Genomic DNA, 16,310 nt, shown 5'->3' with positions numbered 1-16,310 from the left:
ACACTGGTAAGAACACTGAGTTTTTTATTTCTTTGTTTTTTGTTGTTGTTCACTCCTCCCATCTCCAACAACAGGAAGAATGTCTGGACAAAATAGGCAATCTGTCTCTTTGTCATCTATTTATATAAAATAAAAGAAGGGATGCCTTTATATTTCTATCATATCTAATTAAGACTGTTTCAAATTTCTACCTACAGGTAGAGATTGAACAGGTGCTCAGCAATTTTGTTATCCATTGTCTACATTTCCCATACTCCTTTAGAGTTTGGTACCTTGTGATGGTGTTTGAGAGAACAGCATGTGGGGAGGTATCTTGTATCCCACCTTTATGCTCATAAAACATTCTGTGAGATGCTTCCTCACTATCTTCCTGCTTGCTCCTTATGAGAAGACCTTATAAAAGGTACTATCACAAGATGGAAGAAGGAAAGAACCCATATTCCTCATACTTTAATGCACCAATAAACTCCTAATCACATGCTGGTATGAATAAGAAATACCCTTTCTTATTTAAAGTCACTAAGATTTGGAGGTTGTTTGGTTACTTCTTACTTGTCATTTTGATATTGTAGTTTGCACTGATTTCTAACATTGACTAATAGAAAGGATGCAATTATTTTCTTAGGATTTGGACTTCCTCTGTGTCTATAATCATTCTAAATATACTCATGGTAAATTACTTATAGATTATTTTTCTTTTATCTTAAATGTGGCACTTGATTCTCTGGTTGTGACTTCTGCCAATCTTTCGTATATGTTTGTGTTTTAGGACACTTTTATCATGAGCTCATTCTTAACAGGGTTTTCTTTCCCTCCAATCCCCTTCCCCTAAGGCAATCCTGTGTTAAAAGAATATTTTTCAATGTAATATTGAATTTTCTTCTATCAGAGATCACAAATAAATAAAGCACCTAGGAACCATAGAGGCTTTAAAATTAGATCTCAAACCAATTTAAGTCTCATTCCAATTCAAGGAAGATTTTTTTCAGCCAGACATCAGGCAGAGAAAAGCTACCTTTCTTACAATCTTTCTGAGTTTGAGTGGTTTTTTTTCTCATTCATCTTTTTAAAGAGAACTAAACTCTTGGAAAGCCATGCATTTATCTAAGGTTGGAGCACTCCCTTTCCTCATCCGTGGTCAAAACTTTGACCAAAGATGTTAAAATAAAAGATTTCACTTTCATAAGACCGATAAGCCTTCCCTAGTGAAGCAGCAGCTTCAGCTCAGAGCCATGACAGTTTGACCTTAGTTCCCTCCTCATTTCTGAAGTCTGGAGATTTTTTTTTTTTTTTATGTAGGCATTACTAAGTATTGTTGTTGTTTTTTAAAAGATTTTATTTATTTATTTTTAGAGAGAGAGTGGAAACAGAAAGAAAGGAAGAGAAACATCAATGTGTGGTTGCCTCTCGCACACCCAAAACTGAGGACCCAGCCCACGACCCAGGCATGTGCCCTGACTGGGAATCAGACCAGCAACCCTTTGATTCACAGGCCAGAGCTCAATCCACTGAGGCACACCAGCCAGGGCTTTTCTTTTTTCTTTTTTAATATTAATCCACCATCTTGCTGGAGAAGGAAGTCTGAGAATATATACATTGTAAAGAACTGTTCCTAAGTAGCATGTAAGAAAATACAAGAAAATGATGACTAGAATAGTTTCCAGGGGAAATTTTTCATAGTATTAATAGAAAAATCAAAGCATAAAATAGTACATTATAGTATCTGTGTTTTATTGAGTGCTGGTATAATAGATAAAAAGAAATTGGTGATTTTGTATCCATCCAAGCCATGATAAGATTACCTCATTCAGAAAGCTCAAATTAAAGCTATTTTAAGAAAAGGAAAAATCTAATTTCTTTAAAAATAAGGATCCTGCTGAGATTATGTTTTGCTTTCTTCTTCATTCTGTCAAGTGTAAGTAAATGTACTGGCTCCCTCCCATAAGCTATTAAGCTTTATCATTAATTGGCCTACCTTCTTTGTAACATGTCAAATTTGTTTCCATCTGTATTGAAGATCACTTTAAAAGACTGTCATTATGAGGCAGGATAGTAAGGAGCCAGGAAAACTTGGCAGGTGGAATGGGGAAATTGAGACAAATAAGTGATTCAAACTGGCCTCATCCAGCACCCCGACTCGCCCACCTCCTTCTCCCTTGCAGGACCACTTTATTAAGCATAAAGCCTTGAAAACAATTAAGTTCTGGTCAGCATCAAATAACTTTAGGTGCAAAGCCTCAGGTCTATTGGCCACAAAGATGGAGTTGTGATCAAACTACAGATAACACGTAGGCCTCAGTTGTGTTTCAGCTCCAGGCCCGGAAAAGCAGCAAAACCAAATGAAATGATGCCATTGCTGGTATCAGGACCAAATGCAATGATGCAATGACCAATGGCCCCCTACCCTACTGCTAACCAGTCAGTAGAGACCAGGACCCTGACCTTATCCTCTCATTTTGATGAGTCAGCACATTAAAGGACACACCTGGAAAGCTGGTGAATATGCCATTGAGATCCTCCCCTGAGGCCTCCCCCAGAATTCCTGCCTTTAGAAAACAGAAAAAACCCCTTAAGACAAAGGACCCAGTGAACACTGTCTCTAGAGCACACCCACACCTTTCTTCCAGTGTGAATCTTTGCTTTTTTTCCCCTAAGCTCTAAGATTTCCCACAAGACTTGCAACCAGGAAAGTAGCAGGTAGCAGCAGCTTGTCCCTGGCTAACCCCTTGAACCTGTCTCCAAGGGCCCTTCTTTTGCCCCTGTAACTTGTCTCCTGAGTCCACGCTGTCCACCTGGCTCACTTCTGCCTCTGACTTTCTGTCTAAATGGCCAAGGCTGTTGTCTGAGCAGCCTGCTTGAATCTTTTTTGTGTGTACTTTCTCTTTGCATGTTAAATAAACTTCCTCTTGCACTCGAGTTCTTGGCTCTGAATTCTTTCTTGGCTGAAATCAAGAACCAAGGGCTGACATCACTGGTAACAATTAGAGGTATCTTATATCAGACCAAGAGGTCACCTATAATGTTATATAAAAATATAGACAACGCTCAAATAAGCCTGCTATCATATATACTGCAAACTTCAAATGATCATGTACAAGTGTTGAAATTCTCAGAGCAGTATACCTTTGAAGTTCATTGCCACAGTGTACCTACCGCTCTAACATAGTCGGGGTCCTTTAAATATTTGAATTACATCATTCCTGGTCTCATCAATTCTGAGAACAAGATAATCTTTAAATACAAAGTATAAACTTTCAGTTATGAAATATATAAGTCATAAGGACATAATGTACAGCAAGTTCACTATAGTTAATAATACTTCATTGTATATTTTTGAAAGTTGCTAGGAGAGTAGATCTTAGAAGTTCTCATCATAAGGAAAAATTTACAATTGTATAAGATTATGTATGTTAACTATTATAGTGATCATTTTACCATATATATAAATACCAATCATTATGTAGTACAACTGAAATGAAAAAAGGTCAATGGCTAATCACAGAAAGAACCTGTAGTTGTGGACTTGGGGCTGGAATAATGAATGAAATCCACAAGTAGGTACTAAGAATTGGATTTGAGTAGTGGACTCCAAGCTTAAAAGTCTAGAATCCTATTTTGGAAAAGCAGCTGAATTTAAGCTGTAAATGTCAGGACACCAGAAGCAGGCTTTGTGAATCAGCAACTGACTACAGCGCCTCATGAGCTCCCGGTTTTGGACTAAGGCTGTAGTATAACAGACAATGCACCACTTTCTTGTGATTCTATGAGGAAATGGGTTGGCCAAAAAAAGAAAAAAATGGGCCTAGGGTGTGGCCCTCTTCCACTATGGGTGTGTTATCAGTAATAGCACTTCCCTCCCATGTGAAAAAAAAGCCTCCAATTGTCCAGTGTTAGGACTTGGATAGGGCAAACATTACATAAAAATGTGGTCACCCATCAGAAAGAATATTGCTCTTGTTTTGGATCAGAATACTAGAGGCTCCTATTCATCACTTAACTACTCAATAACAGAATTGTAGATAGGTCCTCAAAGAGAGATCAGAGTTCAAGAAAGAGAGACATTCTTCAGGGCGTTCAAAAAAAGCAGCTATTCGCCAATTGATAAAGAAGTATTTCAGTATTGCAACAACTATCCTGCCCTTTTCAGTGGTGTATCCCAGCTGAATGTCAGCGATGCATGAGGAGTGAATTATTCTGAAAGCCACCCAAACACACGGCAGAGAGCAGTGTGCATGAGTTCTAAAAATCTATGAAATATCAACAGAAAAACAACTAGCATTACAAAGCAAAAGAATGAACAAAGCCATGAGAAATAGTCAGTAAATATATACATAAACAGCAAAAACAGCCATCTGCCTTCACCTGTAACAAGAGCGGCAGGGATTGTCACTCCTGAGTCGGACTGCACAGCCATTCTCGGCGGTGCAGGTAGACTCTCAAGAAGCTACACCATCGTCTCTCGAGACGGACGGCTGCTGACGACGAGATATATATATATATATATAAAAGAAATCACTCTCCAAGGTAAAAGAAATGCTGTAGCCAACTTAAAAGGTGTTTAAAATGAGTATGTTTCAAATTACTAAAAAGATAATGGAGGGAAAGTTTTGCTTTGCTGTAAGAACAGAAAGATATGAAAGAAACAAAGAAAAATAAGGCCAATATGAATGAAGAGACATTGGAAAATTTTAGTGATAAAAACTTGTGTTGAAAGACGAAATAAAGCTGAAGAGAAAAGAGGGCTAATGATTTAGAAGGTAGAATTTTTTAAATCAAGTTTTTGTATTGGTAGAGAGAAGATGTAAAATATAATGGATATGGCCAACAGGGTGGGGACTGACTGTAGAGTTGGGGTGGGGCAGGGAAGAGCAATGGGAGAAAAATTGGGACAACTGTAATTGAACAACAATAAAATTTAAAAATGAAAAAAAAAAAAAGGTAAAATAGACAAGTGAATAGATTGAAAAAACTCCAATGTATGCCTAATAGATACCCCAGAAGGATAAAGTGGTTAAAATGTGGTTGTGGTGGAGGTTAAGAAAAATATTTGAAGATATGACTGCTGAAAAATGTTTAGAATTCATGAAATGCACAGGTTCAGATTGGAAAAAGTACATCAAGCAATAATAAAGAACAAATGGGAAATTGGGAGATAAAAATCTACATTTAGACCTATCAACTGAAGTTGTAGATTAATGATAAAGATGAAAATCTATCTACATGAAGAAATGACAAATTACCTAAAAAATAAAAAGCTATCATATGGCAGTAACAGGAGACACCATAAAACAATGAAGTGATATCTTCAAAGCTGGGTAAAATAGCTGTCAATCTTAACATTAGCAAGCAGTTAAACTTTTATTCAAAACTGAGAAACATTTATCTTAAATTAAGTAAAAATATTTTAAACCGAGTTTACCATAACAAATTCTGCCCCCCCCCAAAAAAAATTACCAAGAAAGTTATCTCAGGAAAACAAGAGATGAACCCAGAATGAAAGAGTGGGATACAAGTTAGCAATGGTAAAGAAATGAGCCAATATAAAATTTTGTTTAAATTATTTAAAACATTTCCAAATAATGATAAAAGTTAACTTTGTGCTTCTAAAAGCTAAGAAGGGGGTCAAATATATGGAAATGGAAGAAGACTAGACTTTGGGTGGTGAGCACACACGAGAGCATACATAGACACATATGTTATAAAGTTGTACACCTGAAATTTACACAATATTACTAACTAATGTTACCCCAATTAATTTAATAAAAAGTACATAAGGGCTATCAAAAATTAAAGAGATGGCTAAGGAAATTCTGATGGATACTAGTGTGCCTGATCTTTTACTTTAGGAATAATATTGAGTCACTAGATTTTGTAGGAAGGTAAAGATAAGTATATTTTTAAAAAATTAGGATTGTGTTAGTTCAGGCTGCTCTAACATCATGTCATGAACAGTATGGCTTATAAAAAACAGAAATTTATATCTCATAGTTCTGGAGGCTAAAAGTCCGACATCAGGGGCCCAGCATGATCAGGTTCTGATGAGAGATCCCCTTCCAAACTGTAGGTGCTGGCTTCTCAATGTGCCCTCACATGGGGAAAAGAGAGTGAGGTAGTTCTCTAGTATTTTCTTGTAAGAGCACTAATCCCATTCATGAGAGCTTCGTACTTATGACTTCATTACCGCCCCAAAGCCCCGCCTAGAAATACCATCACATTGGGACTAGGGTGTCAACATATGAATTTTAGCAAACATAGACATTCAGTCCATTGCAAGAATATTTCAAGAAATAAAATACAAAACTTCCAAACTGAGAGAGAACAGAAAGAGTGGACCTGGCATCAGAGAACAGCTCACTGTAGACTATCTTAGGCAGAAGTAAAATTGGTAATGCAGAATTCTTTTAATTAGAATCGAATCAACCAATGTGTATGAAGGTTTATCCATTTTAGAAAAATACTGTTTCAGAATGAGGAAGGTATCTCACTCAACCAACAGCTCACTTATTTTTTGACCAACATCTGTTGAACGCTCGCTCTGTGACAAGCCCTGTACTGGATGATGGGGTTACAGACACATAAATATATATCTCTGCTCCTCAGTTTATTTTATAATGCAAATAGGTAAACATAATTTTAATATAATGTGGTATGGGCAGAGGTCAAAGTATTCATTGGTGGCAAAGTGGGGGACACTATGCCTAAAGTGAAGCAATAAAGAGAAATTTCCTGCAATAAAAGGCATATAAATTGTTTTGGAGGATAACTACAAAGACATTTTCTAGGTTAAAAAAGGAGAGCGGGCTCCACTAGGAAAAAAGAATAGTATAAGAGAGTGCAGAGGCAAGAAACAGAGTAGGCGCGGGCAATTCTGAGCTCTTCATTACTACATGAGCATGTAGTGCACATGATCATGTAGTATTATACACATGAGCATTAGTACACATGAGCATGTAGCATGCATAGCAATAGTACACATGAGCATGTAGTACAATGAACATGTAGTATGCATGAGCGTGTAGTACACATGAGCATGTAATATTACACATGAGTGTGCAGTACACATGAGCATGTAGTACCATACACATGAGCATGTAGTACACATGAGCATGTAGTACAATGAGCATGTAGTATACATGAGTGTATAGTACACATGAGCATGTAGTACACATGAGCATGTAGTACACATGAGCATGTAGTATAAGGCAGGGGGGAAATTAGGCTGGACTGAAACACAAGGTAGACCAGACACCTCCCCACTGGGGACTTGCTGAGAACACTGAACCTTATTTTCTGGTTAATGTTGACTTTGCCCATTATACAGAGATAAACATTTTATTCTTAGATATATATTATTCACCATTTACCCATGGTTTAAAATAGAAAGTTTCAGAAACACTGAAGTTTCAATAAAATTCAAAAATGAGCACAATGATAATAATTATGAAAATTTGATTTAAGATATTTATCAGATATGGAAGTTGCATTCTTTTAGTTACAATTATTGTATCAAGATGTCACTACTAGATCAAAAACCAATTTTTAAAAAGATAGCATGTACTGGCAATTATATGCAATGTGGGACCTTATTTCTAAGGAACGGATTCTATCCACACCTCCAACATATTATTTACAGATTATATTTGCATATATTGTTTAAAATCTCATATTAATATTAAGAAATAAAATGTAACATTTAAGTAATAAACCTGAGAGATCTCACCTCCACCTCAGCTGGAGTGATGAGGATTAGATTTCCCTTCCCACCTAACACAATCAAAATCCTGACAGATATTCAAGTCACAGACACCAAGTGATGAATGACAGTGATTTAGGAAAGATGGGAAACAAATAAGGTGAGCCCTGTGGCCCTAGGAGGGTTTCCAGGCCGTTGTAGGAGAGTCAGCCCATGCCTATCCCACCAGACACCTTCAGTAGAGGAGGAGACAAGAACCTGGGCAAGACCATAGCAGCTAGAATTTGCAGAACAGAGCACTAGAGGAGAGACCTTCCTAGAGACTTCTAAGAAAAAAAAAAAAAAAAAGGCAGCAGAACCTTATACACACAAACACACATACACTTATATATTCTTTAATTAGATTATTTCATTCGAATATTAAAATTTCAATAAAAATGATGTTCTGAAATTTTGCCATTGTTTTCCTCAAGCATACTCTTCAGGGTAAAGACATAATTTTATTCACAATGGGAGGCAGTTTATTTATGCAACATGCAATCAGCATGCATTCTTAAGTAGTGCCAGCTAATACCCTGAAGTAATGAAAATATGAATAGAATTACACAATTGACTTAATTTGGATTAGAGGCCTCTGAGTCACATTCATCAGAAATATTAAATATGTAAGAAAATAAATTGCAATCTTAAAAAAATTAAAAATTATTAAAGATGGACTTTAATGTTGACCTTTTATTCTCTTGGTCTTATTAGAACTATTTAATTGGGCATTTAACTTTAAGAGTTCAACATTATTTTCTCAACACATTTGCTGTGTTGAAAAGACTCAGTTTCTATTCTCAAATAACAAAATTAATGGGAATAAATATGCACAAATAACAAAAAATGCAAAGGCAAAAGTGAAAGGGTTAAAACAAAGTTAAAAACAAAGTACTTTATCAGCGCAGAAGAGGCAGAAAAATTTCTTCCAACTTCAAAAATCAAATAATGGCTTCATGGAAAAGGAGGTCTTATAATGCGAGTGGAATTGGGGGTTTGGTGAGAGAAATAAAAAAAGGATGGGAAGAGGCACCAAGGTAGCAAAGTGGAAGCTGAAGATGGTTGGGTCCCTGTTGGTTACCTGTCTCTCTCTCCCTTCTTTTTTTTTTCAAAGCAGGAACATCTTAGCATTGAAATCATGTGTTAAGAAGATTACTAACAGTATTATATGTAAAGTAAATTTGGTAAGAAAAACCCTTGACTGAAGGCAAGAGAATGAGAATGTTTTCTCAGTGGTTCCACCTGGAATTAATAAAGGCCCAAACTTGAGGATGTGAAGGAAGAAAATGAAAGCCGAGCCAGGGTAGAGAAGTAATTCGAAGGGAAAATGAAAAGATCATGGAAACCAGCTGGATTGAAGGGGGGAGGGTTGCGGGAGGGGTCAAAGACAACTGCTCTTTAGACTTGAGGTGTCGGGGAAACCCTAATAAGATGCTCTAAAATGAACATGGAAAACACAGAAGTGGGCAAAACTAGGTTTACAGTTGTAACACAATAATTAATAAATAATAATACCAGAATAAACTCTTGTGTTTCACATACTCACAACTGTAAACCTACGTTTCCCACCCCGGAACATACATTCCGGAGAGAAAATGATAACCTCCACTTTGGACAAATTTACCTTGGAGTAGGTAAGCACATCCAAGTGAACTTGAGCTCAATTACGTGATAAGGACCACAGATGCTAATTTAGTCATCTTAATCAGGAATGATTGTTTTAGATGATCAAATGAGAGAAGAAAAGAGGCAAAGTAAGACCACTGGAGAATGACTTCATTTGGGGGGAGGAGAAGGCAAAACAAACCAGGGGCAGAACGAGAGGAAGGAGAACTCCGGAAAGGTCGGCCAGGATAGATTTAGCTGGAGGGGCACGTGTTTCCTTGCGGCTGCTGAACCCTCTTGAGAGACAAGAAGGAACAAACAAACTGGAGAGGCTCCTGCTGCTCTGGCCCCCTGTAGAAAGCTGTTAGGATCTTAAGCTTCTGCCATTTCCCAGGATATGACACCTCCAGCAGCAAAGCTGATATTTATAGAGTAAGCACAGAACATGGTGTGCAAAACGTGAGTAGTCATGATGACTTTAAGCAAAATCTTCAAAAGAAACAACAGAGCTGCAGGACCCAGAGGCTAGTAGTACATGCACAGGTTCCAATTTACCATTTTTTTTCTCTTTTTTTTAACAACTCCAAGCTATTTTCCTCATAAGCTTATTCTTTATCTATGCTGAAATCAGTCCCAAATTCCCCCTGGACTTTGATCCAAGGTGGCGCAAACATGGTCTTGCCTCTAATTTCTAGTTAATTCATTATAATAGCATGTGGAAAGGGCCCTGTTGGCAGTGTGTGCAGTGCAGCCTTCACTTTTGAACTTGACTTACCTAAAGACTCATTTTGTTTTTGACTTATACCTGAGGCGAAAGCTGGCAAAACATCTCCAAGTCTTCCTGCTTTCCCTCCTTTTGCCAGTGGAGCCACAAGGTTTGATGTCCTGCAGCTGTTTTCGTTAATTGCTAACTAACCTAGGTGCATTTCCTCCCCTCAGAGTCAATAGACAAGCTCCTCTGCATACCCTTCTAAGCAGCAGCACTTAGAAACAAATGCTGTAGGGAGTGCAGATGAGGAGAACTGAGCTCTGAGTTTATCCTGACCTCGGAGAGTGTGGGAAGCTGTGGATGGAAGCCAGGCAACCTGGACTGAAGATTGCCAGGGAGGAAGTGGGCACGGAAGGGGCACATTGATCTTTTGTGGGCTTGAACTGAAGTGGTATATGTAATTCTGATATTCCTCAGGTTGGAAGGATGGAACGAAAATTATTACAAGATATTTGGACTATCACATTCATTTTGACATCAGCGAAAAACAACATACAAAATATGAATATTTGTTTACTCTAAGAATGTACCATATGTTAATTCAGCCATACAAATGATCATAGTTATAACCCCAGAACCTGGAATTAATTAGCCTGGATTGTCCCTGGGAAGGAATGTTTTCAAAATTTCAGATCACCTGGTTGGATACTTCTTATGACAACATATGCATGTCTACTTTGTCAAGGGTGCAAGTGAGAAAGATTAGTAATATTTCTATTCAATCTTTCACATTATATAAATTATACAAACTTATATAATTATTTTAATTCATCTTGGATACAGTGTTTAATAATTTATCTCATATTAAGTGATACAACCAGTAGTCCCTTGATTTAAATAATGTGACCTAGAAATGTCAAAGAAATGTTGAAGTCAATATATTTTTTAAATAACTTTTGACTGAGGCAATATTAATTTGCTCATCTAGAAGCATTAACAACAATGTTATTTGTTTCAAAGTATAAATTTGATTATCTTTTTAGGTAATATTGAATAACAAATTCTGTGAGTTTATAAATTAAAAATTTTCAATCTAACTTCTACTACTCTAAAAATGCTACAGAGTAAATTTGGAACCATTTTACCTCCAAAACTAAACAAACTAAACACTGGGTGATTAAGGAAAAAAAAAAAATTGAATGCCAGAGATGAGTCTTAAACTATGTCAAATTTTAATGAATTATTAAACAAACGCTCAGATTAAGATTATTTCAAAGACAGAACTGCCAGCAGCTCTACTAGGACTAATGGGATACAACGATCCTCATTAATCAGGGCTTCTGGGTTAGATTTTTATATTTAAAAATGGTTACATTTTTACAATGTCCTAATCCATGCCGAATGTCAACCTGCATTCCGGGGTGGCTCATGGGGCTTCTTCCCTCTGGCTCTCAGTCCCTCTCTGGTCTGAGTCAGAAGGCTCTATGGCTGAGCTGACACACCAGGTTTCCAGTTCACCTCAACTAAATGACACACACAGTTAAACACACAGTGTGCCGGGCCCTGACAGGAATGCAAAACGACATAAGGCAAAGCATTTAGAAAACTGTAATTACATTTTATCTACACCTTTTTATTTCGTTTCTTTTCAGACATGGTGGGTCATCATAGCACATTTTACCACTTCAACTGAAGATCAGAAACTTGGCTTTTGGGACCCTTGTCCACAATCGCCTTACGGGTCTGCTCTATACCCATTCACCTCCCCACTTTAAAAATATTCCTCACTATCATCGAGAGTTCCCAGGACCAGGTATCCCCTGTTATTTCAGATTACCGCCTATTTGTTGTTAACCTGATTCTTAATCCAGCATGAATTCCATGAAGACAGTTTTCAAATTATATCTCATAATCATCATTTTGATATTTAAAACCATCGGTGTTTCTCCATGACATATAGTTCAAAGTTTTAAGTATGTAACTATGATAAAAACCCCCTCACTTATGGACCCAGTTGGGTAAAAAAATAATAATCTGATAAAGTCACAAAAGTTTGAGGAAAAGTAATAAAGCAGAGAAGAGAGGACAGAACATGTTGGATTGGGGATGATTTTAATTAGACAGCCCGTCATTTAAAGAAGAGAAAACTGAATGTCAAAATAGAAAAACGACATGTGCAATATCCCAAAACTGATGTCAGAGTGAACTCTACAACAGAGGTCTTATTCTTCCTGATACAGAGAAATAGAGAATAAGTAAAGTAGAAATATGATAATCTGATGTGTTAAAAAAAACTCAGTTAATTTTCTTGGGGATTCAAAGTAATATTTACTAACAAATTTGTTCACAACTGGACATGAGTGATTCTGCTTTCTCAGTGGTAACACCTCAGTTTTTTAACTCTGTCAACAGTGAATCAGATTAGGAAAGGAGGGAGAACTAGGCCTCAATCACATTCAGAAGGAATGAAAACCAAGCTGAGTAACTAAACTGCAAACTCATTTAATAAGTAAATGGTGACTGCTTATTATGTGTCATCCGCTATGCTGGGCAGAAGCCAGAAATGGTCCTTGTTCCCAATCTGACAAATTATTTTAGGGAATAAAAGCTATAGGCTACAGATGGCAGCTCTAGGAGAATAAAATTCTATGGGATGGCCATTTTCAAGACTCTGAAGACTTTTTCCTTTATTTCCAGGAAAATGCATACAGGAAGTGTATCCAGTGTCATGTTGGATAGAGTTAGCTGCATTTATTGGGTGGATACCCACAAGGTGTTTTAAAATGGCATATAAGAACTTACCCCATATGTCACCACTATATTCAAATGACAGTAACAGTGGAGCCTTGCTAGACTTTGATCCCTAGCCCCCATGCTGGGTGAAATTTTATTTGTCACTTATCTGTGACTTACAGGATAAACTTGATTTATGATAAATTTGACAGCCTATCATATCATGTTACAGCAAAATTAATGAGTTGATGTTTAATGATCAGTAGATTGTTTCTAACAAAGCTTAGGTTTTGTATAACTGTTTGCCTTTCCTCTTCCATTTTCGTAAGTATACATGTACACATACATTTTTATTGACATAATTCAACACAGATAATTTCTGGAAAAGAAAACATATTAGAAATAATATTATGATCTCAAAAAGAAATAGGAGGTTCATGCAAGGAAAGAGTTAGCATCTTGCCATCAGGGACATTACCAACCATCATCACAGGAGCAGTCCACATATTGTGTTAGATGGTATCTGGTTTGATCAGTTTCTTATAGGAGTTAACAGTCTCATCTCTTTCAGGATATAACTGTTTAAATAAAGTCAAAGATTTTCCCCAAGTTCCTTAAGAGTTGTAAGCCTTCAACATGTATTAATTGTAAACATTATAAACTAAATTTTCTTAGTATATTAAAAATTTCTTTTGCAATCATGTTATAATCCCTTGTTTCATCACTGCCATTCATTCATTAAATAAACATTTTGTGTATGACCCAGGAATCACTCGAAGTACTAAGGATTTAATATTTTATAAATAGAAAAAGAAAAATCCCTGCTTTCATGGAACTTACAGTCTATCAGGAAGATACATAAAAGTACACGATTTTCAAAAGGTGAAACATATAGCATGTTAAATGATCCAAAAGGTAATAAAGAAAAAGAAAGCAGCAAAGAAATCAAGGAGTTCTTTTAGCTTTGGCAGAAAAGTGGGGGTTGCGATTTTAAACCAATTGGCCAAAGGAGCTGACATGAGTAAATGGCAGTTAGCTAAACACCTAATGAAAGTGAGGGAGGAAAGCACATGGAATTCTCAGGGGAAGAGCTTTCCCCGCAGAGGAAACAGCAAGTGCAAAGGCCCTGACGTCGGCATAAGTCCCAGATCTTCCAGGGAGTGAAGAGGAGGCTACTATGTAAACAAGGGCGATGTAAAGTCAGAAAAGCGATAGGGGGCCTGATTCTGCAGGGCCTTGCAGACTTGGACAAACAAGAACGGAAGCCATTAGAAACTGTTGAAACGACCTCACTTCCATTGATACGCAGCAGGGGAGCGGGCCTGTTAAAATCACCATTGCATGTAATATAGTATCTGAAAATTAAGTTAATAAAGTGAATGGATTATCTGCCAGGTAGCTGGACGTCTGCTTAGGAGAGAGGGCAGAACTAGGAACTAGAGCATCAGGAATCATGGGCACGGAGATGAGCAGGGACCAGGAGTTCATGGAGGGAAAAATACTAGGGATCAGAAAAGCAGTCATGGTGGGGATTTTTAGGCAAAGAGGGAGATGAAGAAGTAGGCATCCAAGATGTGAGCATCCAGTTAAGAAGAATACACTGCTTGCCTCCCCCACCCCACAAGCATAGCCAGGGGCGCAGGAATGATCCCTCCGAGGCAGGCTTGGCAGCTGGCACTCTCTCCCAGCTGGAATACATTTTAGCAATGTTGCTAAGTTCAACCAATAGCTCAAAGTCTGTGCTCTTATTAGGGACTGGGTATTTCTAAAGAACAAAAAAGACCGAAGGAAAAAATAATAATAGGGAGGTACATATACAGACACCTTAGGATAGAGAGGCATATATATCCCATGAGCTAGACTCTGTATAATTTCTTGGAGTAAACATTAGTAACATAAACTACATATTTATATAGTTTTAACTTTCTGAACCCATTTTGTGTCTGATATCATCTGATTAAAGGTCTTTAGATGTCGGTCTGGGGCGGATCCAAACTAGGGAATCACCTTCTAAAGTAAAAGATTCCGTCCCCCTCTCCCTCTCTCCTGTGCAACATTTTTGAGTGCGGGAGCGACCTGTGAAGGAGGGGAGGGGCGGGCAGGAAAACTTACAGGTGGGAGCCAGAAGCGCCTCCCAGCAGCTGAATCAGCGAAACTGGAGGCTCTGGGAAGCAGGTGGATGGAAGCGGACATGGGGGAGGAATGGGCGCAAGAATCTCCCGGGTCTGAGCTCCCACAGAAGATAAAAAGGCTGCGAGGAGGCCAATAAACTCCCTCTCTGGCAGTTTGCTCCAGGGAAGCAGCCCCTGGACTAGCGGAAAGGTCAAGGGGTTAGGCTGGGTGTGGGATGGGCCGGCAGAGGTCCCTTACTCTTTAGATTTATCCGAGCTGTGTGCCGAGTTGATACGGTGCACCTCCTTCTTCCTAGTTTGCTTGGAGGCCATGGCAAAGGCGGACCCAGGCTGGGCTCCCGTGGGACTGGGAGCGGTCTCCGCCACCCTGGCTCCGCGTCTGCCGTTGCCAGGAGACCGCGGTGCGCGTCCTGCAGACGCCGGGGCGGCTCTGAGACCGCGAGTTCCGGAGCAAACGGGAGCAAACACTTCACCAAGGGCCCAGGTCTCAGCATCCAGGATCTGGGTGTCTGCGGGGGAACCCGGACTTGACTGCAGGATTAATGAGCAGCTCTGATAAAATGCGAGTTCTACCGGGTCTACGCTGCTTGGCCCTCACCTTTGGAACCTTAAACGTGTACTTACGGACACTCTCTTGGATTTTCAGCTTTTTAGAGACGGATATTATACGAGGTTCCCTCTCCCTTGGTCTTCTCTCTGCTGAAGAAGTTCCTTTCAAAGTAACTGAAGAGACATTATGGGAACACTGAATTTGCCAGTGGTTTGAATCCAGTAGCTACAAGGGGATGCTTGCAGGGAAGGCAAGATCATGCCGCCCTTAGACGCTTAAGGTTTGATGTCCGCTTGTTCATATGAAACAACGAATCCAAGTCATGGCATCGAGTGGCCCTTGAGACACTTACAGGAAAAGACATTGGAGCCAAATGACACCATCCAAGCAAACCAAGACCTAATGGGCTCTAGCTTAATGCTCAGCCAGCCTGTGGTGTACTTACTAGTTATCTCACCGTGGGCAAGTTCTGCCTTCTGAGTCCCAGTTTACTCGTTTGTAAACAGGGGATGCTTAGACCTAGCTCACCATTTTGTTCTGAGGATAAATAAGATGTGTGTAAAATCTTTAGCACGCGGTGAAAGTGCAGCAAATGGGGGCCTCTGTTTCAGAGATGCCGATTCCCAAGTCTTCACGGAGCCGGCAAATAAAACGAATGCATAAATGAAGCTGGGAAGTGCTTAGACTGGAAAAACTTCATAACTTCATTAAAAGAAAACAAAATATGGTGCTGGCCCAACATAATCTCACTCCAGAGAGTGACCACACACAGGCCTGAGGTTTAGGCCCCCTGTCGTTTGTTGGCCTCTCCTGTGAGCCTAGACATCATTAAACATATTTAAATAAAGA

At 38.6% G+C, this 16,310-nt stretch overlaps 1 protein-coding gene across 1 annotated transcript in view; it reads right to left on the bottom strand.

The window, feature by feature from the left end:
* Positions 1 to 15,414, bottom strand: part of ADGB (androglobin) — a 144,514-nt gene extending 129,100 nt beyond the window's left edge. The window contains exon 1 of the mRNA XM_090279946.1: positions 15,150 to 15,414. Within this exon, the coding sequence (XP_090136072.1) occupies positions 15,150 to 15,223 (74 nt within the window). The 5' untranslated portion in view covers positions 15,224 to 15,414. The remainder of the gene's footprint in view (positions 1 to 15,149) is intronic.
* Between the last annotated feature and the right edge of the window lie 896 nt (positions 15,415 to 16,310).

This window comes from Furipterus horrens, unplaced genomic scaffold, assembly GCF_987537825.1.
Source record: "Furipterus horrens unplaced genomic scaffold, mFurHor1.1.pri manual_scaffold_6, whole genome shotgun sequence".
Lineage (NCBI taxonomy): Eukaryota > Metazoa > Chordata > Mammalia > Chiroptera > Furipteridae > Furipterus > Furipterus horrens.
The sequence above is the reverse complement of the archived record's forward strand: the minus strand, read 5'-3'. Positions and strand labels throughout refer to the sequence as shown.